Source organism: Cyprinodon tularosa, unplaced genomic scaffold, assembly GCF_016077235.1.
Source record: "Cyprinodon tularosa strain WSP-4 unplaced genomic scaffold, ASM1607723v1 ctg169, whole genome shotgun sequence".
In the NCBI taxonomy this organism is placed as follows: domain Eukaryota; kingdom Metazoa; phylum Chordata; class Actinopteri; order Cyprinodontiformes; family Cyprinodontidae; genus Cyprinodon; species Cyprinodon tularosa.
Genome location: NW_024038523.1, coordinates 107,193 through 129,782, shown reverse-complemented (window position 1 = coordinate 129,782; position 22,590 = coordinate 107,193). Strand labels below are relative to the sequence as shown.

General features: G+C 40.8%; 1 protein-coding gene across 7 annotated transcripts in view; it reads left to right on the top strand.

Moving 5' to 3' along the window:
- The first annotated feature begins 260 nt into the window (after nucleotides 1-260).
- The window catches only part of ebf1a (EBF transcription factor 1a), a 121,781-nt gene continuing 99,451 nt past the window's right edge, over nucleotides 261-22,590 (top strand). For 4 of the 7 annotated variants that reach the window (XM_038281228.1, XM_038281227.1, XM_038281225.1 and 1 more), the window contains exons 1-6: nucleotides 263-1,048; nucleotides 1,782-1,938; nucleotides 2,960-3,023; nucleotides 3,541-3,596; nucleotides 7,032-7,105; nucleotides 8,328-8,396. In XM_038281228.1, the coding sequence (XP_038137156.1) occupies nucleotides 915-1,048; nucleotides 1,782-1,938; nucleotides 2,960-3,023; nucleotides 3,541-3,596; nucleotides 7,032-7,105; nucleotides 8,328-8,396 (554 nt within the window). In that variant the 5' untranslated portion in view covers nucleotides 263-914. Of the gene's footprint in view, nucleotides 1,049-1,781; nucleotides 1,939-2,959; nucleotides 3,024-3,540; nucleotides 3,597-7,031; nucleotides 7,106-8,327; nucleotides 8,397-22,590 lie in introns of all 7 variants that reach the window. The other 3 variants (XM_038281229.1, XM_038281231.1, XM_038281232.1) reach the window with 2 other exon arrangements.

Here is a 22,590-nt window from a genome sequence, read left to right as displayed (position 1 = left end):
ATGAGTTGGTGTTTAGATTCAGTCCTGAATGGTTGCTGTAAAGTAAAGGACTTGCGCGCCCAGAGACGTGCGCTGCTTCGGGCTTTAAGTAGCTGGGGCGGGACGCCGCGCGGAGCGAGGCGGGGACAGAGTGCGCTCTGGTCGGGTTGGTGGACAGCAGATTGTCCGTATCATTAACTCACTTCAGGAGGGGGGGGGGGGGGGGGGGGGGGCGTTCCCAGAGACCACGCCTCCTTCACCTACTATAGTTCCTCCTGTTTGGCATCCCAGAGAGGGTGCGAAGTGATTCCTCAGGGGAAGCGAGAGGAGCGCAAATCATCCGAGCAGGAGCGGTAGCCGCGCGGATACCCAGGACTGCCTTCTTAATTGCGCGTAATCTTCCGTTTCATCCATCTGAGCAGGAAGGAGCACTTTTTTTTCTTTCTTTTAAAGAAACGGAGCAGAAAGAAACCCCGATTCATCTCCTTTTCTTTTTTGCCCGTTTGTTCCAAAAGCTGACATTTTCTGCTTGTATTTTTGTTTTGTCTTTTTGTCACCTGTACCTTGATCCGTGGAGGGGGAGACTGTCGCCGACTCAGCGCGCACTCTCATCCTGCGCTCCCCCCTCACCTCCTCCTCCTCTTTCATCGCTTCTCTTCACAGCTGCTGTCTCCCATTCTTCCCTCGACATGAGGAGCAGCTAACCCTGGATGCTGACAGCTCCCCTTTTTCTTCCCACATGTCGCATCTTTTGTTTACTTTGAGAAGAATGAGCGCATCTAAACAGAAAGTGGAATAGTCCCACGCCACTTTGCTCCTGTGACAGCGCTATCAAAGAGAGACGCCGAGAGGAGAGGAGGGGAGGAAGAGAAGAGAGGGGAAAGGAGGAGAGAGAGAGAAAGAGAGAGAGAGAGACGGAGTGAAGGTGCGTTTTGATGTTTGGCATCCACGAGAGCATCCAGAGGAGTGGGAGTAGTATGAAAGAAGAGCCCATGGTGGCCGGGATGAACGCGGTTCGCACATGGATGCAGGGCGCCGGAGTGCTGGACGCAAACACAGCCGCCCAGAGGTGAGCCTGAGGCGGATGAAGCGCTGCGCTGCGCTGCGCTCCTCCACCGCGGCGCGCGGAGAGGAAAAGCGCGTTCAGATATGCGGCGTTTAAAGACGGAGCGGCGGATTCACTGGGGGCCAGAAAGGCGTCCCCAGAGGACCCGGCGGTGGGATCACCTCACGTCCCGCCGGAATCTCAACTTCTTGTTTTTTTATTTATTTATTTTTAACATGATTCCAACTCGCGGTTTTAAAGCTGTTGGAGATTTCAGACATTTTAAAGCGTCTTTGGCCCAAAGTTCCTGCTGTGAAAAAGTCAGCAGTGAGTTTTTGCGCTTGGACTCTCAGTTCGCAGTGATTTGTTTATTTTTCGGGTTTTGGTTTAGCAGCTTTTCTCGCAGTTTTTCTTTTTTTTTTTTTTTTTAACATGTCCGAATTATTTCGATTTATTTAAATTAAATTCTTCAAGATGAAAAAGAAAATTTATCGCAGGCCGATCATGCTGACTTTATAAATTAGCCTATGACCAACATAGCAAATATGTTAAACCATAATAATTAAAATTTTATTTGTTGATTTGTGGTTAATTGATTAAATTAAAATGCGTAAATTAGTCCTTTGAGTTTGGACGCAGACTTGGAAAAAAAAAGCAGCAGCGTGTGTTTATTATTTTATTATTTCCTTTCCTCTTCCCTGCCTTCCTTGTTTCTGGTTTCTTTGCTTTATTGACTTTCATTTGTTTGTGTCCGCAGCGGAGTGGGTCTCGCTCGGGCGCACTTCGAGAAGCAGCCGCCCTCCAACCTCCGCAAGTCCAACTTCTTCCACTTCGTCCTGGCTTTGTACGACAGGCAGGGTCAGCCGGTGGAGATAGAGAGAACCACATTCGTTGACTTTGTGGAGAAAGAAAAGGTGGGTTTTTATTTTTTTATTTCTTACTAAAATCATCAAAGTTGTGCAGCTTCTTATAATCCCTTATTTTATTTCTTTTTTTCACTTTTAATCGCCCATATAATAATAATAAACGATGCGCCTCATCTGCAGGACTAATTCCTGACGCGATATAAAAGCTGTTAAGTCAAAGTGATGAATTAGCAGCCGCGCTAACAGAGGCAGACGCACAGCAGGGATCAATTCCTGCTCAAATCTTTTCCCACTCATGTAGTTTTTAGTTGCTGCTTCCCAAAGCGCATCCGACCTCTAATCATTATTCTTGATGGTTTTATTAAATTTTAATGCATTTCTTTAATATTCTGGATTTATTTTTCCAGTGTGGGAACTTTTGAAGCTCAGTTTCCGCTCCTGGTGGATTTATTCTAACATCTCTAATCAACTTCTAAACATCAGGGTTTTTTTTAAGCGTGTCCGATGTTAACTTGAACACATAATTTAATAAAAAGTGAATTATTAATTTACATTTGCATTTATTAATAGTCTGCAAGTTATTAAATCCAAATAAACTGATTTACATATTTTTTATTTACTGTGATTCATGGAGAATAGAGGGTTATGTAAAAATTGATTTGAACAAATTTGGAATAAATAAAAATAAAAATGTAACTAGATAAGGTGTTAAAATAACCTTTATTTTAGTTGATATTCCATTTTTTATTTTTTTATTTTCTTCATATAATAAAAAACTGAAACAATTGTATAATAAATAAATCTGTAACTTTAAAGAAATAAGGGAATGCAGGTTGATTAGTGTTTAAATCTCGTCCTTCTTTGGAAAAGGAACGGATTTGAATTAGTTCAGAATTTTATTTTATTTAAAAAAATGTTTATTTCAAAATAATATCAGGCGGTGCTTCCATAGAAAAGGGTCCCAGGAGGAGAAGGAGGAGGTGGAGGAGAAGGAAGAGGTGGAGGAGGTGGAGGAGGAGAGGGTTTGTTCGCTCTAACCGCCTCTCTGTGTTCGCTTCTGTTTTTATAGGAAACGACGGGGGAAAAGACCAACAATGGCATTCATTATAGGCTTCAGCTCCTCTACAGTAACGGTGAGATTTATTTTAGCTATATATATATATATATATATATATATATATATATATATATATATATATATATATATATATATATATATATATAAATTAGAATAAATGTTACTTTAATTCAATTAAATTGAAATTTTTCAGATAATTCTATATTTTTCCTTATTAATTATGTATTAATTATTTTCTTTCAATGAAACTAATAAATAATACATGCTCTTTTTTTTCAAACAAGCCATCCTTTTAGATAAAACATTAAATCCAGATATTATATGATACTTATGTTGATTTAATCACCATTTAATTTGACTTAGACAAACTTCATTTCATTTTGTACACACAGAGTTTATACGAAACGTCATATATCATAAACGTGAAATGAACATTTCCATTTATAAAGTGCAGCAGTGATCGAATGTCCTGCTTTTGTTGTTTTTTTTTGTTTTTTTTTTTATAGTGAAGGAAACAGACTGATTATGTCTAAATGGGTCAAACTTTTCCACCTCTCTCTGTTTTCCTGCAGGAATCAGGACAGAGCAGGATTTATATGTTCGACTTATTGACTCCATGACTAAACAGGTAGGAACCAAATCCTGCATCACAGCTTAAGAAAGACACAAAAAAAGTAATAATCTAGTTTGTTTGTCCTGCTGATGTAGAAGTTACCCCTCCACACACACACACACCCTGCCTTTTTTTAAGCCTGTGTCTGAGACCCTTAACTTTCAGCAGAGCCCAGCCGGGTTGATAAACGACCTGTCTTACCTGTGGAACGCATTTACAGAGGCCCAGAAAAGTAGAGGACATGTGTCCTCATACTCCTCCTCTCCTCAGCAGCCTGCAGGCGACGATGGTGGCAAAGTGTGTGTTTTTTATGTATATAAATGTGTGTAAGAGAGAGGAATGTGTGTGTATATCGCACGGTTGTGTGTCAGCGGTGGAGAGAGACAGTGATGCATGCCAGCTCATTCTTTGAGGACCTTGACCCTCATTTCCTCAATGTGAAACAGAACAAACTATTCTGGAGTGTGGTGTTGTGGCCAATGCAGTCGCACAAAAGAAATACAGAGTGGCGCTCATGTTAGCTGGCGAACTCTGAGGGAATTCTTGGTGGGGCTGAATTAGACGGCGAGGAGAAAAGTAAAGCCCCCTCATCACTGTTTTCATATCAGGTCTTTTGTTTTGCCAATTCTGCCTCTAGTGCCATTAAGCTGGAAGAGAGTTTGTGTTAGAATGAAAAGAGTAGGAGGAGATGCTGTGTGTTTGTGCTTGTTTATCAGGCGTTTGGTGTGTGTGTGTGGGGGGGGGGGGGGGGGTTTAGGGTGATCAAGCCCTAGAGAGCATGTTGAGCGAGGTTGGAGGGGTAACCAGACTAGATTTTTGGACGGCGTGCTGCATGGACCAGATGGTGCACTATACTCCAGTCTGGCAGTCCAACTGCTCACTGTACACTGTGCACAAACATACGTGCGAGCGCTAACACATCTACGCCACATACACAAACACACACATACAAATAATTTTCCCTCTTACCGTCTCCGTCGGAACACGGCGTTCCTGTTTCGGGAGGACTGGATTCCCACGATACGTGCATTTGCCAGATAGACAAACATTTCTACCAAAATGAAAGACACACACATCTCTCTTTTTTATTTATTTTTTTATTTTATTTGGCTTGAAGTCCTGGTTGACTTTCCATCAGCACAGTTTGCGAAAACAAAACAAAAAATGAATTTACAAATAGTTTTTTATTTTATCTTTTTATCACATTGCAGCTCAGGCATAAAGAACGGCGGGGCTGGTCGCCGTACGCCGTCAGGGGCACATTTAGAAAGGAGGGGAATGGAATATTTACCCCTCGTAAAGGCATGATAGACGTTTCATTCAAGAGACAAAGCGGATAGGATGTGAAACTTTCAAAGACACAAAGGTGACAAAAAGGAAAGGAAAGCAGATAAACGACTGATAATAGCAAAAGTAAAATAAATAAAAAGAAAGCTCAACCTTTTAAAAGCTAGGTATTAATATAGCTATGAATATAGATCTAGAGTAATAAATAAACATATTAAAAAAAGGAAAAAAGACGTTGATGTAAAGTATGTTTGTATTTTACTGCAGTGACCTAATCAAACTCTAACCAGAAGAAATTGATTTGATTACTATAATTTTATAAGTTCTGGAAATGATTTCCAGAATCCACCTACCTCAAAACCTGAAAAGCTTTTAGCCAAAATGGCGGTGTCTAATCCCACTTTATAAGGTTGGAACGTACAGTCAGAGACCTTTGACCTCTTCTCTCTTCACACGCTCCCTAATTAGTCCAGACTCTGGATTCCAAAGGTTTGGGAACTAACATGACAGTTAAAAGTTTGCTGTGGCCAAATTGTTTGGATCTTTGACCTAAAATGTTTTCATTTATCCCCAAATTTTAAAAGATCCATGAACTTGAAAAGGCTTACAGGGCTTAAGCAGAAAAATGGTAGCCTCGTGAGACCATCCTGATCTCGCGAGCTTTCAAGGTTTCACTCGCAGATCAGTCTGGAGACTCTCTGTTGTAGAAAATTTGGAGCCGTTCACCAAACGAACGTCCAATCAGCGTTGGCTTTGAGGCGGGTTGAGGTGTTACGAAACGAGAAGCGCGACAGTTCAGTCTAAAGAACATGGCGGCTTCAGCCGATGAAACTAGCGTTAGCGTGGCTATCGAGCAAGTTTTATCAGAATTACAGAGTATTTCTTCACTGAAAGAAGAGCAAAACACTGCTCTGGAGGCTTTTCTCAGAGGAAAAGATGTTTTTGCTCTTCTCCCGACTGGTTTCAGCAAGAGTTTGATCTATCAATTGGCTCCTCTTCGTCGTCGCTCTGTTAGTACGTCATATGCTTCGTTGATCTGATTGGTTTATTTAGCCCGTCTATCACCAACATAGGCCAATCAGCTAACCAGTATTTTCGCCCCTTCCCAAAATGACTTCTACGGAAGGTTTCCAGATGGATATGCGGAGCAAATCCATCTGGCGGAGTCAGGTTAGAAAAATGGGCCCACAGTATCATAAATCCACCTCCGTATTTAACAGTGGGATTGGGATGTGTTAAAAACCTTTGCTTCCCATCCTACCTACCTGCAGTATCTGCTGCCATAAATTCATCTTAGTCTCCTCTGACAAAACTAAAAACTTCCATGGAAATTTCCCATGTCTGTTGTCCAACTCCACATGTTTACATTTGTGATGGTAGGACAGAGGGGGCTTTTTCTGGCATCTTTGACCTTAAAAACCAGTTAGGGGTCCCCTAAGATGTCTCATAACTACAGTGTCAATATGTTTTTCCATCCCTACCATCCTCACTGGAAAAACGATCTAGAAATAAGTAAAAATTTCTCAAATGAAGTGTATTTACCCTTAATTTGAGTAGGTAAATGAGAAGATTTGCCAATGGAATGAGTATTTTTATTCTTTAAATAAGATAATTACATAACATGCACTTGAAATAAGACAATGCGATTGTGTTTTCTTATTTTAAGTGTAAATTGTCTTGGTCTTTTGGCAAAATGTCTCTTTTACCTCCTCAATCCGAGAACAAATGCACTTATTTTAAGAAAAAATGACTTATCTAGATTTTGTTTTTTTCCAGTCCTCCAAAGATAAAGAAAAGTCTTCATCCAGTCTAGCAGCTTTCATGTAAAAAATGTCATGTCAGACCTGGCTAAATGATTATTTTTTTACTTATTAAAAGTACCTATATCTTATCAGTTTATTAAAGTAATGCATCAATAATAATTAAAATAAACTTTACATTAAGTTCAAATGTATTATAAACTGTGCCGCTGGTGGTTTTTGTAAATAAATCCTAAACAAAGCACCAAATAACTGTACTGAAACTAAAAGGTGTCATTTTTCTAACATATTCATCGTCTTGCAAAATATCTGAAACAGATAAACGGAGAAACCAGCAGCAGCTGTTTGCATCTGAATGTGTTTTTCATTTTATTTCAGTGATTGCTCCTCTTCTCTCCTTTAGGCGATTGTTTACGAGGGTCAGGATAAAAATCCAGAGATGTGTCGGGTTCTGTTGACCCACGAGATCATGTGCAGGTAAGCTAGACTCACAACAAAGCTCTTTATTTATCCCCCCTCGTAGCTCAGAGAAAAAAAAAGAAATGATACAAAGTGCATGGCTAAACTGCGATAGAAATCTTATCATTTTCCACAAAGTGGGATGGAGAGACGAGATGGGCCCTGGCCTATTTCTGTTTTGCACGTGCATGCTTGTGTGTGCATCCCTCTCATGTTCGGCTAATTAGGACAAGGAAAAGCTCATTACTCAAACCCATCCTCCTCGGGCCCCTGTGTAATACGCGGCAGTTTGCCTTGTCCTGACACTGAGCTATGCGCCGACTCGGATTTCACGTGAAAACGCAGATATGAATTCATTCTCCAAAAGTAGTGAGAAGCATCAAGCAAAGCCTGCGAAGGGGGGGTCCCACAAGAGCGGCCGCTTGGTGGCCAAGTGTGTAGCCGCTTCCTGGTTATCGCACCAGGCAATTTGGACCACTTGTTTTCATATGCTGCAGGAAACGGTGGAGATCAGAAATCTGATCTGGCTCTGCAAGCCTGTGGTCCTGGGGGACTGGAGAAAGCATGGAGGAGGAGAGGGGGGGGGGTCAGGTTCTCAGTTGTCTTCCTGCATCTCCTCCCACACACTCATCCAGTGGAAGCACACATGATGCAGGGAAGACCCAGACATGCAGACACTCACAGGAATAAAGGTAGATGTGGTAGATTTTGGGTTACGGCGCGCTGCAGTCGAATCATTCTAAGAGGACTCGTCACATCAGTATGCAGCCCCCTTTTTACCCAGCATGCACCACTCCCCAGGTCCAGTGGGACCACTCTGTGACCCACTTCTGAGAGAGTGAGAGAGAGAGGGGTGGGATACAGGGAGGGGGACGAGTGACGAGGAAAAATAAGAGAACATAAGATGTCTGGTTGTGTGATGTCTGACAGAAATGGAGCTAACCTGAGCCCTGGAGGCTAATTCAACTTTGTATCCAGCTCCTAATCGAGCTGCTCCCCCCCCAAACTTCACCTAAAATGATCCACAGAAGCCCCCGGTCTCACCATGAAATCCAAACCACCTCACCAAAAAAGTCCCACGCCCTTTTGCTCCCCGATTTCTCTTTTCCTGCTTCGACATCTGTCTTCCTCTCTCTCCCGTTTGAGTTGTGTCTTATCTTGCTCTCTCTGTTGTTCACATCACGCCGACTAACCCCCCCTCAACCCGCTCCTGTGCTTTTCTGTCGCCCTCCCCCTGCAGTCGGTGCTGCGATAAGAAGAGTTGCGGCAACAGGAACGAGACCCCGTCAGACCCTGTCATCATCGACAGGTAAGCAAACCCCTGACACCACACCGGGCCAATTCCTGCAAACACAAACGGTTGTACAAAAGAAAAAAAAAACCCACAGCGTTGCAAGAAAGACATGAACATTTAAGATTAAAGCAGGTTTGGAGGTGAACTTTTGACTGGAAAACAGAGACCTCGTGAAAACAGGGGCCACAGGTTGTTGTTTTGTTTTCAGTGACCGTATAATGTTCTCTGCAAGCAAAAAAAAAAAAAAAAAAGCATGAAGCAGCAGTAAATTATATTCCAGGGCTGAGTGGATGGAGCTGAGCTCTGCTCCAATTGTGGTCAAACAGTGTTTGTGTGGTCGTGCTGATGACTTAACTGATGAGCAGTTTGGGTTACAGCTCCAGTCTGGGGGCGAATGGATGGATGTGTGTGTCAGTGTGCATTCAACAAACACACACATCTTGCCTTAAAGTGTGCGCCTTTCTCCTGTTGTCATAAACTAGCTCAGAGCGATGCTGCGGCTCGTGTGATTTAAGGCCGGTCAGGAAAAAGAAAAGCCCTGTAGATTTACTGTCCTGCCTCCGGTATGAGTGTGACGGTGTGAGTGTGTGCTTTTTATGGTGAGGCGTTTATCTGGACCCCGTGCATGCAGATCTAAATGGAGAGGTCAACTTTTTCAATTCAATTCAAGGCACTTTACAGTTCAACCAGATCATCCAGTCAGATTGTTTCAAAGTTTTCTATGTAAGGAAAACCAGCTGATTGCATCGACTCTTCAGCAATCCCTCACACTTAGCATGCTTGTAGCGACAGTGGAGAGAAAAAACTCCCTTTTAACAGGAAGAAACCTCCATTAGAACCAGGCTGAACTTTTTGACAGTAGGAGTAGTACATCATCTGCAAAAATCAACATTTTGTTGTCTAGTCCACCCATTTTTATACCTTTGATTATTTTGCTTTGTCTGACGGGCTGTGCCAAGGTTTTGAGTGCGAGAATAAAGAACACGGGTGGCGGTGGGTCTCCCTGTTTAGTACCGCATTCGATTAAGAATTGGGTCAATCTTGATCCATTGGTTGTTGCTGTTTTATTTTTATCTGTTCATATCATTTTGATTATTTCTTAAAAAAAAGAGTGTTGAAACCCAAATTTTGCAAGTTTATAGTATAAATAACTCCACCTGACTCCGTCGAATGCTTTTTCCGCGTCGAGTGACAGGGCCGCTACAGGAAGGTATGAATATTGTGCCTTGCAAATAAGATGAAGTAATTGTCTTAAGGCTGATTATGTAATCTGCGTGTGTGTCGCAGTGAAAGTAAATGTTCCTCGGCCCCGCCGCAGACAAATTGTAGGTGACCGCAGACAGGAGGCATCTGATTGGTCAAGTCTACATCCGCTCTACACTTTGCGTATTTCCTGTTTGTATGACTGCCATTGTGGAAAACGACTGGTGAAGATGGACCAGCTAGAAGAGCGAGGTGCGCGAGAACGCTGGGACCCTTTTCCCACCTGGATCCTCTCTCTTTTTCGCTGAATTAAAGGTTTTTAATGTTTCTGTACCAAGTTTAGATGTAAATTTTTTTATAAAACTTATTGGGAATACCGTGCAGGCCTGGGGTTGCTCCATTGGATGAGAATTTATTGGTTTTAAGAAGTTCTTACATAGTTATAGGCCCTTCTAGTTGTGTGGCACTCTCTTTGGACGATTTCTGAAGGGTTAACCTTCCAAAAACTCTTCTGCTGTATTAAGATCAAATTCTCCTTCTTGCCTTCTCTTTAAACACTTTATTGATTTCTTTCTGACGAGAAACTACGGTCAAAACTTTTTTGAAGTTATGTGAGAAAGTTCACCTGCAGTGATTTCTACAGATTAGGAGGCTAAAGCTAACGGTTTGTCCTCCTAAAAAACACCTCAGGCCTTTTATAAACCCTTTAGCTGCTGTCATGTTAGCATTGCACAGAAACAATTTGAGTTAGAACAAAAGATGTATATTAATTCTAACTTGTGAGTCTTCCCTGAAACTTTTACTATAATTTTATATCGATCAATTAATGGCCACATGTGAGGATAGCTAAGGTTCTATATTTCGGCTTTTACTGGGATTCTTTAAGGACGTTCCTATTTTGGGGACTCTTGATATAAGTTTAGTTAAGAGCAAATCTTTCATTTTTTATTACCTGACTTGTAAAGGCTTTCCTTTAAACGTGTAACAGTGTGTAATTGAGGTTGACCTTGACCTCAACATGTGTCAGTAGGTGAGTTTAACACACGCTGGGCGCCATACTTTGCCAACGAGACTGAGCAGATAACTGGATTTCTCTCCCTGACAGTTTTATTAGTATCAACGCTTCTGAGCATTGCAGGTTTGAAAAAGATTGCTGGGCACCACACCTTGAAACATTGGCGGCAATAAGTTGCCCGGGGTGTCGGTTGTTTAATGAAAGACCATATGGGCTTTATTTTTTGTACTCCTGTCATAGATCGTCATTTTATATTGCCCTTTACTACAACTGTAAACACTTGAAATGTTCAATTCTCGAGGGAAGAGCATTGAATCCTCCAGAGCAAATGATCATCAAGGTCTTTAAATAACCATCGAATGCAAATGTAATGAAAGCAGTCTCAAAATGGTGTTGAGACTGGAATAATTTTTAGGAAAATAAGTGAACTTTATTCTTCATCCTTCCCTTAACCTAGACCTTTTCTTCAGCTTTCACTACAAAATTATCCATTTTTATACTCCTATAAGAAACAAAGTGACAAAAACATCAATGTAATTATTCTTTTTTTTTTTGTTGACCTAGAAATGCTTATATTGGATATTGAGAGAGGAGCAGATCATAGTTTGTTCCTAGAAAGAGATGTTGGAGGCAGTGCACCACCAATTATCTTCCTGGGTGAAACTGATACTTTATAGAATAATAGACTGTTTGAACATTTAAATATAAAGTAAGTTTCTGCAAAATAGGTAAAAGAGATCTCTCCTATACAGCTGCTACGATAGTTATGATTTGTTCTTAATGTTGCCTTAGTTATATTAGGTTATAATCAGAGTTTTCGTCCTGGTTTGATGTTCCCAGAACTCGTTTCCCTCAGGAACATAATCCTCGTGCACTGCCTCCACCTCCATACCCCATAAAGAATAATAACAGAAAAATATCATGTTTCTTATTGGAGAGTTCGAAATTTTGAAAACTGTACCCACATAAACTTCTTTGACACTTGAGAATGAAGCTAGCCTTTAAGAGATTAGAAATCCACTTTTGGCTAGCTGCTACCATTAGCCATTTGGGGCCGGCTCATACTACCCAACAACGTCAAAAAAGTTGTCTAGTTGAATCCTTATTAATATCTCATATACATTAAACAACCATCTTGACATTTTAACTTGGTATAATACAGATTAGATTGCCCGAGAAGCAAAAGCTAACAGTCAGTTAGCTGTTAGCCAGAACATAGTTCCGCCATCTTGAAGCAACTTCTGTTTTAAAAAAAAACATCACAACACTTTACTGTAGGGCTATAATAAATAGAAATGTTTCATATGTATTAAAACTGAAGCAAACTATTGCTTACTATTCTAATTTTTATCTAGAAGTAAAGTTGGAAACTTTTTACCAACAATGCTGTTTTGGTTTTAAGCTAACTTTTCAAGCTAAAAGCTAAAAGTTTCAAGCTATTTTAGCATTTTGTTGAAATATATGGACTATCTTTGCTTTTGCATCAAACAGTTAAGGATAAGAAAAGATAAGATCCCCATCATATGTCTCCATAATTAGCTATTAACGCTAAAGAAAATGCAAATTCTATATTTAGTAGGCCTACATTTCATGCAGTAAGACCATTGGAGTCCTAAATCAATTTGTAGTGCAAATAAATGTAACAAATGTTTTATAGTTCATAAAAACTTGACTTTAAACTGCTTTAATGCTCCAGAGTTTAGACTAGTTTTAAGAAAGTTTACTTCTTTCAAGCTAGCTGTTAGCTTTAGCCTCAAGTAACAACTAATCTGGATTTGAAACTGAGGTAGAAAGAGACTTTGTGCTGTTGGTATGATGGAGAAAACCAAAGGAGAGTCATTTTTAGCTGCTTGGGAAAGAAGAATCACTTTTCTGTATCCCTTCTTGTGATCTGCAACAAGTCTGAGTGTCTACGTTCCGTCTGATTTGAATTTGTCATGTTTGAGTGTATTTTTGTGAGTGTTAATGAGGCAGTGACCTGTGCTATCTGAAGAGCGCAGCTGTCCTGTTCTCACTGCTGCTCTGTCAAAGCAACTCTTTACCTGTGTATGTATGTGTATTTGTGCACAAGTTTTGTTGCGTTGTTGGTGTGTGTGCGTGCGTGAGTGTGCGTGTGAACGCCACCCTCATTCTGCTCCACTGAAGCGAAAAGGCCTCACCTCAGCGCTCCCTGAGACAGCTGCACCCCACCACGTGGCCTCAGACATACATGCCTTGCCCATCACAATCTGTCATATCGGTGATTTTTATTTGAACTTTTCTTTTTCTTTACGTATACTTGTTGTTTTTTTTTTCTCCAAATCTGCACGCTGTTGATTCCTCGGTTCTCCCAACTCTCCCAAACCCAACTCCCCCTGTGCGGGTTGAGCTCGTAATGGAGGAGCAGGCAGGCTGAGTAGGAGCATGTGTTGTGGCAGTATTCCCCCGACGCCCGATGGCTCAGGTGTGAGGGCAGCGTTAACGAACAACAAATTAGAACAGGGGGGGGGGGGGACGCAAAACAACAACAATATCTCAGTTTTCCTCCCCAGCGAGCACTCTTTCTGGACGGGGAAAATAGGTCAGGTGAGCGCCGAGCTGTTGGGGAGGGGGCCCAGTTTTTAAAGGAGGGACTGGGGGGGGTAATAAGAGTGAAGGAGGAGGAATTATACGTTTGCTCATTTAGCACCAATATATTCTTGGCAATTGTAATAATCAAGGATTCATAAACAAACACACAACTGCGAGGCTGAAACTACTGACTCAATTACCATGAGCTCCCCTCCTTCAAATTCATAAAGAAATACCATCAGCAGCCCTTCTCAACCCTTGAAGTTATTTAGTTCGTTAAATAAGGGCTCGTTAGCCCTCTGCTGTTTCGCAGAGATGATTAGATTTTACAGCCCTAATTAGCTGGGCTAGCTCTAACTCTTCTGGAAGAGTAATGGGTGTGATTGCCTAATTAGCTCCCTCTCGTTAAGTCGGGAGAAACACGCCACTGCAGCAAAACCGCGGGAATGAGGAAAAATAAAGTCAGCTAAAGAGAAACTTATTTGATTGTTAGGAGAACAAATGTGATGCGGTGTGGAATCTGCGTCGCTCTGGGTTCTGTACGCGCTCACCGGGAGGATCTCCCCTCCCGAAGAAAAGACAGTTTTGTTTTGGGTTTTAAGCTTTTATAGGAAAGTTCATCAGTTTATTATGTGCCTGGAAGAAACACTTCTGTGTTGGTAGAGCTGCACTGAAAGACAGGGAAGCTATAAGCAGCAGACTCCTATGTTGGAGCCACTAATAAAGATGCAACCCCATTTTAACTTACCGATGGTGAGTCTGACATAGTGAAAAAAATTGAAAATCTTTTGGAAAAAAAGCCTGTATGAAGGATGCAAACAGCAACTTTTAAACAGAGCGTGCACGAGGAGAAATGGTCTTGTGCACGATTAGGGGTTCCTCGGAAGCGGGTACTGGACTATGAATGAGCTTTTTTTTTTAAGGTGGAGAGGTCGGGTCTTTTCAAAAATTTACAAAAATCCTCAACCATGCCTTCAAGTTTCCAAAGTTAGAAATTAAATGTTTTAAATTGCTCCTTTTTGGGGGCTAAAAATGCTTTTAAATGAAAGTTGCAATCTATACTAAATGCAGTGGCGGGTTTAAGTAATTTGGGGCCCAAGGCAAAGGCAGGCGTGGGGCCCTTTGAAATAGGGAAAAAAACGCACATAAAACAAAAGGTCACTTATACAGATAAAGAAAAACACCTGCATCATTTGTTTTACCTTTTATCCGTCACTCCTCTTGTTTTTTGTTTCTCCTTCCTTTTTTTCGTCTTTTTTCTAGATGTTTTCTGTAACTTTTTTCCTAATCTTTTTCTTCTGTCCCTAAAGTCTTATTTTCATGTATTTGCCTCTTCTTTTGAAGAGGAGATCCATATTCATTGAATTAATAACTCTGAGAAAGAACACAAAAAGGCCTAAATGACTGATTTCTCATCCACTGTAGCAAAGCATGATGTCATCATTGCTGATGTTAGCTACTTGCCAGCTGCTAACCGCAGTGACTAATCTAGTCATTTCCAGTAACTTTTAGAGCATCTCTCTGCTTTCCTCTTTCTCTCTTCCGTTTCTAGCATCACTATGGTAACTTCTTTTCATTTATTTTTCTTTCCTATTCTTTTTAAGTCTAGCATTCTGTTCTAGTTTGCTTTTCTATGTTTTGCTGCCGTATATCTGGATAATTTTTACACATCTAAATTAAGATGGAACGACTCAATTTCTGATGGCATTTAAGCGAAATAATAACCCCTTAATTTTACCTGATTGTATCACCACCCCTGACTAAATATTACTGTGGGGAATAAAAATATTGATGTGACACAATCCTGTACAATGAACCCTATTTATATATACAACACAGACTCTACATGTGTTTGGTATTAAACAGTAATTAGGTATGGCAGAGGAGGTGTGATGCTGTTGGGCTACTTCTCCAAAGACAGCGGGAACCTTGATGTGAAAGAGTTTACATCATTATCAACTATTTGATATAGGGTGTTTTTAACAGAAATCTCCCTCTGGCAGAAACCTGAAAAAAACATCTGCCAGAGCGTTATTGAATTTAATTAAATTTGGTTCATTTTCATAGCGCCAATTCACGACACGGCTCATTCTAGAGACAATTCAATCGGATCATCCAGTCAGATTGGTTCCAAGTGTTCTATATAAGGAAAACTAGTTAATTGCATCCAGTCACTGACTCTTTGGCAGTCTCTCACACCAGGCATGCTTGTAGTGACAGTGGAGAGGAAAACTTCCTTTGAACAGGAAGAAACCTTCAGCAGAACCAGGCGTCTCTCTGAGCGGCCATCTGCCGAGGCTGACTTGAGTTCTAGGATACAGACATACAAAAGGAAGATAAAAGCACTGACATGTAAATATTTTCTATGCTAGAAAATGTAACAGTAAACTAGCTCCATAGTTGACTCAGTCTGGGGAAGAAACAGTTAAGCAGACAAATCTGAGTCAGTTTTCAGGTCAAAGGGATGAAAAAGAGGACGTCAAGTTAATCATAGCTATGTCTAGGAGAGACACAGGACTAATCACTGAAAAACAGTTATTGCAGATTCCAAAAAAGTTAAAAAACAATCCACTGGACTTTGTTTCCAAGTTTTGAAGACGTTACGCTTCCCATCCAGGAAGCTTTTTCAATTTAAAAATGTCAGCAATAGTGTTGACTACGAAGGTTTGTACAGTAGCCCAGCAAAGCCTCGAAATTAAACGCTAATTCTGACATTTTGAATTGAAAAAGCTTCCTAGATGGGAAGCGAAACGTCTTCAAACTTGGAAACAAAGTCCAGTGGATTGTTTTTTTTTTTTACTTTTTTGGAATGACTATGACCCGGATGACAGAGAATCTTCACCAGCAGTTATAGCTGAGTAACGGGTGGGTAGTTTCGGACAGAAATGGTTTATCAGACATAATCCAACTTTAGTCATAATCGTCTCAGCCCCAGTCCAAAAATCCTATTAAAAAATAACTGAACTGATCTGAAGAGAAGAGAACCTTGGAGATCACCAAGACTTCTGAACTCTAAAGAAAATATCTTTTTCTCCTAATAAAAATGTAAATATCAACTGTTAAATACATCGTTCTTCACGCTACTGAGATAAAAGATGAATTCATTTAAAGGTTTTATACTTCAGAGGCGTTCAGTTTAGGTCGACCTCCCTGAAGTTTTCTCTAGCTGTGCCTCTACGGTCAGCAGCTCATGCCATCCCTTATAAATCCTACCTCAGAGGTGGCGAGCTCTCGGAAATTCAGATAGACTTCCACATGACACGCGGTGTCCGTTCTTGACATGAGTCCAGGGAAGCAGTTGAAAGGTGAGATGCTGCCGTGCATCTCTTCCCTGAGGGATGAATGTGTGGTCTGCTGCAGCCTCTAACGGTGGGAGGATACTGTGAGGTGGAGGGGGGAGTCCTTAACCCCTCAAACCTCTGTTTCCTCTTATCTACATCATTCCTGGTTAATGTGGGGTTAATCATATGCAGGCTCTGGCTATGATCAGTCCATCATGTGCCTGGATGGGCCTCAAATCACAAACACATCCCCTCCAGCTTCTGCATAACTTCCCCGGAAAGCCTGTATTAAATATTCCCTCCCATTTAATAATTCAGTCTAATGAATGTTTATACACCAACAAGTCAATCAGCGCAACGAATTTCAGCTTGTGGTGGTCAGTGCAAAATCACAAAACTGTCTGCAATATTTTTAGTCTTCATCAGCCAGCTTTTCCTATAAGGGTTTAAGGTATGCAGCTCGATATAGATCTAAATAAATTTCAAAATATTTCCTTTTTAAGAGCTAAATGGTTTAATTACTGATTCAAAGACAAGGCAGCATTATCCTATATGTAAACGTTTCCACCCTTCCTGGGTAGGAACTGCTAAATGATGAAAGTGGATTAAAAAACTGTAGAAATCAGTACACTGCAAAAAATCTGAATCTAGATAAGTCACTTTTTCTTAAAATAAGTGCATTTGTTCTTGAATTGAAGAGGTAAAAGAGACATTTTGCCAATGGATCAAGACAATTTACACTTAAAATAAGAAAACACAATTGCATTGTCTTATTTTAAGTGCATATTATCTAATTATCTTATTTTAAGAGTAAAATTACTAATTCCGTTGGCAAACTATCTCATTTACCTGCTCAAATTAAGGGTGAATACGCTTAATTTAAGACCTTTTTACTTATTTCTAGATTGTTTTTGCAGTGTACACTAGAAAAAAGGTCTTAAAGGAATAGTACACCCAAAACATGATTAGCCTTCATTTTCTACTCACCCCCATGCTGAACAACACTCTGGAGTACTTTTTTGATATCTCAAATGCATCTGGAGATCTGGGAGGCTTCTTGCTGTCTGCTGACATTCAAATAATGGAGGTCTATGGCGCCCGAGGCAGAAAGGTCCATAAAAGTCCACAAAAAACGTGTCAATATTCCTCCATACTGCTCGTCCAATGTATTCCAAGTGTCCTGAGTGGGTAGCGTCCATAATTTACTCGAAACGAAGTCATTTAGAATGTTTTTAGAGCATAAACAGTAGTGTATAGGATTTCCTGAAAGCGCGTTCACGAGTCTACGGAAACCGCGGCAGACCAAACCAGATGAAAGTGCGCATTCAGCTCGGCAAAGAACTCATGCTCTTCCTCAACACTGAAGTCCTCAGACATTTTTCTTTCGTTGTTTCTTTCTTTGCACAGGTAAACAGCACATTTCTTCTTCTACGCTTGCATTATCGGCAGAGCAGACGCTGAATGCGCACTTTCATCTGGTTTGGTCTGCCGCGGTTTCCGTAGACTCGTGAACGCGCTTTTAGGAAATCCTATACACTATTGTTTATGCTCTAAAAACATTCTAAATGACTTCGTTTCGAGTAAATTATGGACGCCACCCACTCAGGACATTTGGAATACATTGGACGAGCAGTATGGAGGAATATTGACACGTTTTTTGTGGACTTTTATGGACCTTTCTGCCTCGGGCACAATAGACCTCCATTATTTGAATGTCAGCAGACAGCAAGAAGCCTCCCAGATCTCCAGATGCATTTGAGATACCAAAAAAGTACTCCAGGGTGTTGTTCAGCATGGGGGTGCACTGCAAAAAATCTGAATCTAGATAAGTCACTTTTTCTTAAAATAAGTGCATTTGTTCTAGAATTGAAGAGGTAAAAGAGACATTTTGCCAATGGAGCAAGACAATTTACACTTAAAATAAGAAAACACAATTGCATTGTCTTATTTCAAGTGCATATTATCTAATTATCTTATTTTAAGAGTAAAATTACTAATTCCGTTGGCAAACTATCTCATTTACCTGCTCAAATTAAGGGTGAATACGCTTAATTTAAGACCTTTTTACTTATTTCTAGATTGTTTTTGCAGTGTGAGTAGAAAATGAAGGCTAATCATGTTTTGGGTGTACTATTCCTTTAAATTAAGCGTATTTACCCTAACGTAAGTAGGTAAATGAGATAGTTTGCAAATGGAATGAGTATTTTTACTCTTGAAATAAGATATTTAGATAAAATGCATTTGAAAATAAGACAATTATCATTGTCTTTTTTTATTTTAATTGTAAATTGTCTTCTTCCATCGGCAAAATGTCTCTTTTACCTCCTCAATCCAAGAAATAATGCACTCATTTTATGAAAAAATGACTTATCTAAATTTCGTTTTTTTTCCAGTGTAAAACTGTTAAAAGGGAGTTTTTCCTCTCCACTGTCGCTACAAGCATGCTTAGTGTGAAGGATTGTATTAGACTCAATGAGTCGATGCAATCAGCTGGTTTTCCTTAGATTAGAAAACTTTGTATCAGTTTGACTGTATGATCTGGTTGAACTGTAAAGTGCCTTGAGATGACATGTTGTGAATTTGGCGCTATAGAAATAAACAGCGTCATCTTGAAATATGATAAATTAATGGTGAGTCAGAGATTGTGTTAATCTAGGGATAATCTATGCTGCCTAGATGTGTTTAAATATCCCAAATCACAATGTAAACAATACAGTAAAACAGCACAGATCTAATAGTGGGAGTGAAAAGCCTGCTCTTCTTTGGGGGTATTGCTGTCCCTCCAGCACCACGTGTCGTCCCCTGGCTCCCACCACCTGTGTCCTGTGGGCCTTTTCCTGCTCATCCAGGTCCCACTGGGCTGCTGCAGGGTGTCCCTCCGGCAGGGACAGCTTCTCTGCAAAGGGTGGAGGTGGAAAGACTGCGAGCAGAGATAAGGATCCACCGATTAACCCGGCGGGGGCCAGCAGGCTTCCCCCAGTGCAGCGAAAAGGGGTCGACCCAGACGGCGTTCTGTCAGTTTTATTGCTGTTTTTCAGCTCGTATGTGTTTGGGTTTGCACACCCGTCTGTTAATGTTGCCCATTTCCTCGCATGCATGTCCGCGCTTGGATATCCGTGTGCGTGTGTTGACAGAGGCCATTTCCTGAGGAGTGTGTGCACGCGCGAGCGCGTTGAGTGAAGAATGTCGGGCAGGAAGTGCTCCTCCCGGGGAGGGTGATGTCATGGCCGACTGTTTCCTGTTCTCCAAGCCTGCAAGGCAGAATCACTTTCAGCTTTTTGTGGGAAGTTCAAACTTGCAGACCTGTTTTTATTTATTTTTAACCTTTCAGGCTTCTACAGATCAACACCTGATGTGCTTCAGGATTTGGCTGAAACTCCCAGTTTGTCTCAGAATCTCTCCTTTGGGGAGACCTTTATTTTTTTTATTGTTTTGGTTGTTTTGGTTTGGATGCACTTCCTGGGGGGGAGGTCAGGAGTTGCCTTAGCTAGCTAACGTGCAGTAGTGAATAATGTATGTCATTGACTTTATGTCAGCCCTTCCAGCCCCCCCAAGCAGAGCCCACCCATGTTTAATTCATCCTTTTTGTCTGTGTGTGTGTGCGTGCGATTTGCAGGAGTCTGTAAGCATGTGTGTACGCACATAAGTCTGCAAACGTATGTGTATGGGTGTCATTTAGAGGCCCAGTCTGCACCTGTCCAGCCATTAGCCCCCCGCTCATTTGCATTTGATGCTAATGCGGTTTACTGGCAGCGCCATCCGTCCCGATAGTTTAGTTTCATTTTCAGGACTGTAATAGTGAGAAGGTGAGCGCACACACCGCCACAGACGCCGTCCTACATTCCTCAGACAGAATCTACTTTATTTACTTTTTCTGTTTCCTTCCTGTTTTGTTTATTTTTTTGTTTTTTTTGTGTGACATGCTGTCTCTGACCACCTATCAGAAGCTTTGACATTTCCCACCAGGAGAAAAGGATGCAAACACTGACACGATGGCACCAGGTTGTTTGATTTTCTTTTATCTGGATTTCCTTCGATAGTTGCTGCACAGACTTCTCTCTCTCCCAGGAAGATGTTTGTGTTGCTGTTGATGTGGTGTTTTGTGCAGGAGGCTGTAGGAAGTGTAGAGGGGGGGCGGATGCATTAGATGTTAGGGAAGGCTTTGAAAAGGACTGGCCCTGAGCTGGTTGTGATGTTTGTGCAGGGCTCAGGGGCAAGGAGGCAGAGTTGCTTGCTCATCGATATGCAGGCAGAACTCCCCTCCCTCAGGTGCTATAGTTGCTTCACAAACACACACACACACACATGCAGGAGCAACAAAAAATATAGCACATGTCGTGCAAAAATATAGTGCGTACACACAAACACAGGTAGATGCACAGTGACCTGCAGCTTTCTGCATCTGTTTGGTCGTGTTCTTGTTTTTTCTTCCCCCCCCCCTCCTAAACCCAACCAGAGATGGAGGAAAGTGGATCCCCGGGGGACGGACGGCTGGGTTGATTGACAGCAGAGAGTTTGGAGGTCGAGGAGCCTCCAAAAGGCTTTTTTTTTTTTTTTTTACCCCCTCTCTCTCTCTCATCTGGACCTTCAGCCTCTTCTCACCCCAACCAACTGCTTCTCTTTCATTTGCTTAAACACCCGGAAAAAAAAAAATAACCATCATTTCCAGAGCATGTACCTGGGTGGTGTTTTTTTTATTGTTTGCCATTACGCTGCAGTACATAAATAGAAACAATCTGCGTTGTGTGGCGAGCTGCGCTCTGGAAATATTTCTGTTTTCATTAATGCTTTAATTTTTCGTTTACCCAATAAAGTAAGCGGGGCTGGTTTATCCCACATAGGTGCTAAAGTTAATGCTCTCCAGCTGAATACAGGCAAAAGGCATTTTATTAGGGCATTTACAACATAATAGACAAGCAGCAGCAGTGAAAAGTTCTGTTTCCTAAAAATGCTGCGGCAGCTAGCGACCTGCAAAGTTGTATGAAGATGGAGGATTTCCACATTCCTCTTAGAAACAGTTTAATTTTAGTCCAACTGGTTGGAAAGCAGCTGCAGTCCTGCTAAAGTTTCTAAGTTCCAGAGTTTAGATCCTCCTCATTCGGTGGCTGTGTCTAAAAGTTTCACATTATGCAAAATCTCTGAGGTTTCCTTCCAGCTGCTGGGAGGAAGGATCTATGATAACGCTCCCTGGTGCATTTAGGGTGCAGCAGAACAGTTTTGTAGAATAAACACCTAAGAATTCTGTAATTAGTCTAGATTTTAACAACCTAAGGAGTTGAATGTAGTAGGGATGCACGATATTGGGATTTTGGCCGATATCCGATATGCCGATATTTTAAAACTCATGTAGCCGATAACCGATATCGATACCGATGTTAAAGCTGGACAAAAATACGTAGTCATTGAAAATAGCAGTTTTGTTATCCATTTCTGACACTTTGAAAAATAATATACTCAAATATATTTTCATATGCTGATATCAAATTGATTTTTAAAAACGCGGTATCGATCTATTTTACTTTCAAAATCTCGGGAAATTTCATCGTTCTGTTACAAACTCTCGTGATATTTTGCAAATTCTTGTGAGATTTTGTTAGTAAAATAGATCGATACCGCGTCAATATATCAACATGTAAAAATTGGATTGGGATTTCGTAGCATAACGATGACATATTGCAATATTTCATTAGTAAAAGAGATTGATATGGTGTTTTTAAATGGCAATATATCAGCATATGAAGATATTGGGATATTTTAATGTATCAATATTTTTTTCCTCGTCTTTAGAAGTTTTTAATTCTGTAAAAAAGAAGTTTTTGAGGAAGAAGAAGTAGTATTTTATATTTTTTTAAGACTTTAGAAACTCAGAAGCTGATCAAATATCGGGTTAAATATCGGTGGGGTGGCCGATGTCCGATATTCAGTTTTAAGGCCGATACCGATAGGGGGCCGATTATATCGTGCATCCCTAGAATGTAGTGATATTTGCTTAAAAACAACTAAAAAGTTGTTAATGGCAAAAATGTAAGTATTTGTGCTTAGTTACTAGACCCCTCTGTCTGTAATATATTCCATAGCTATAACCTTTAGCATTTTCCTTCCGCGTCATAATTTTGCACGACTCTTCATTGATCCGTTGCATAAATTTCCAATAAAACCC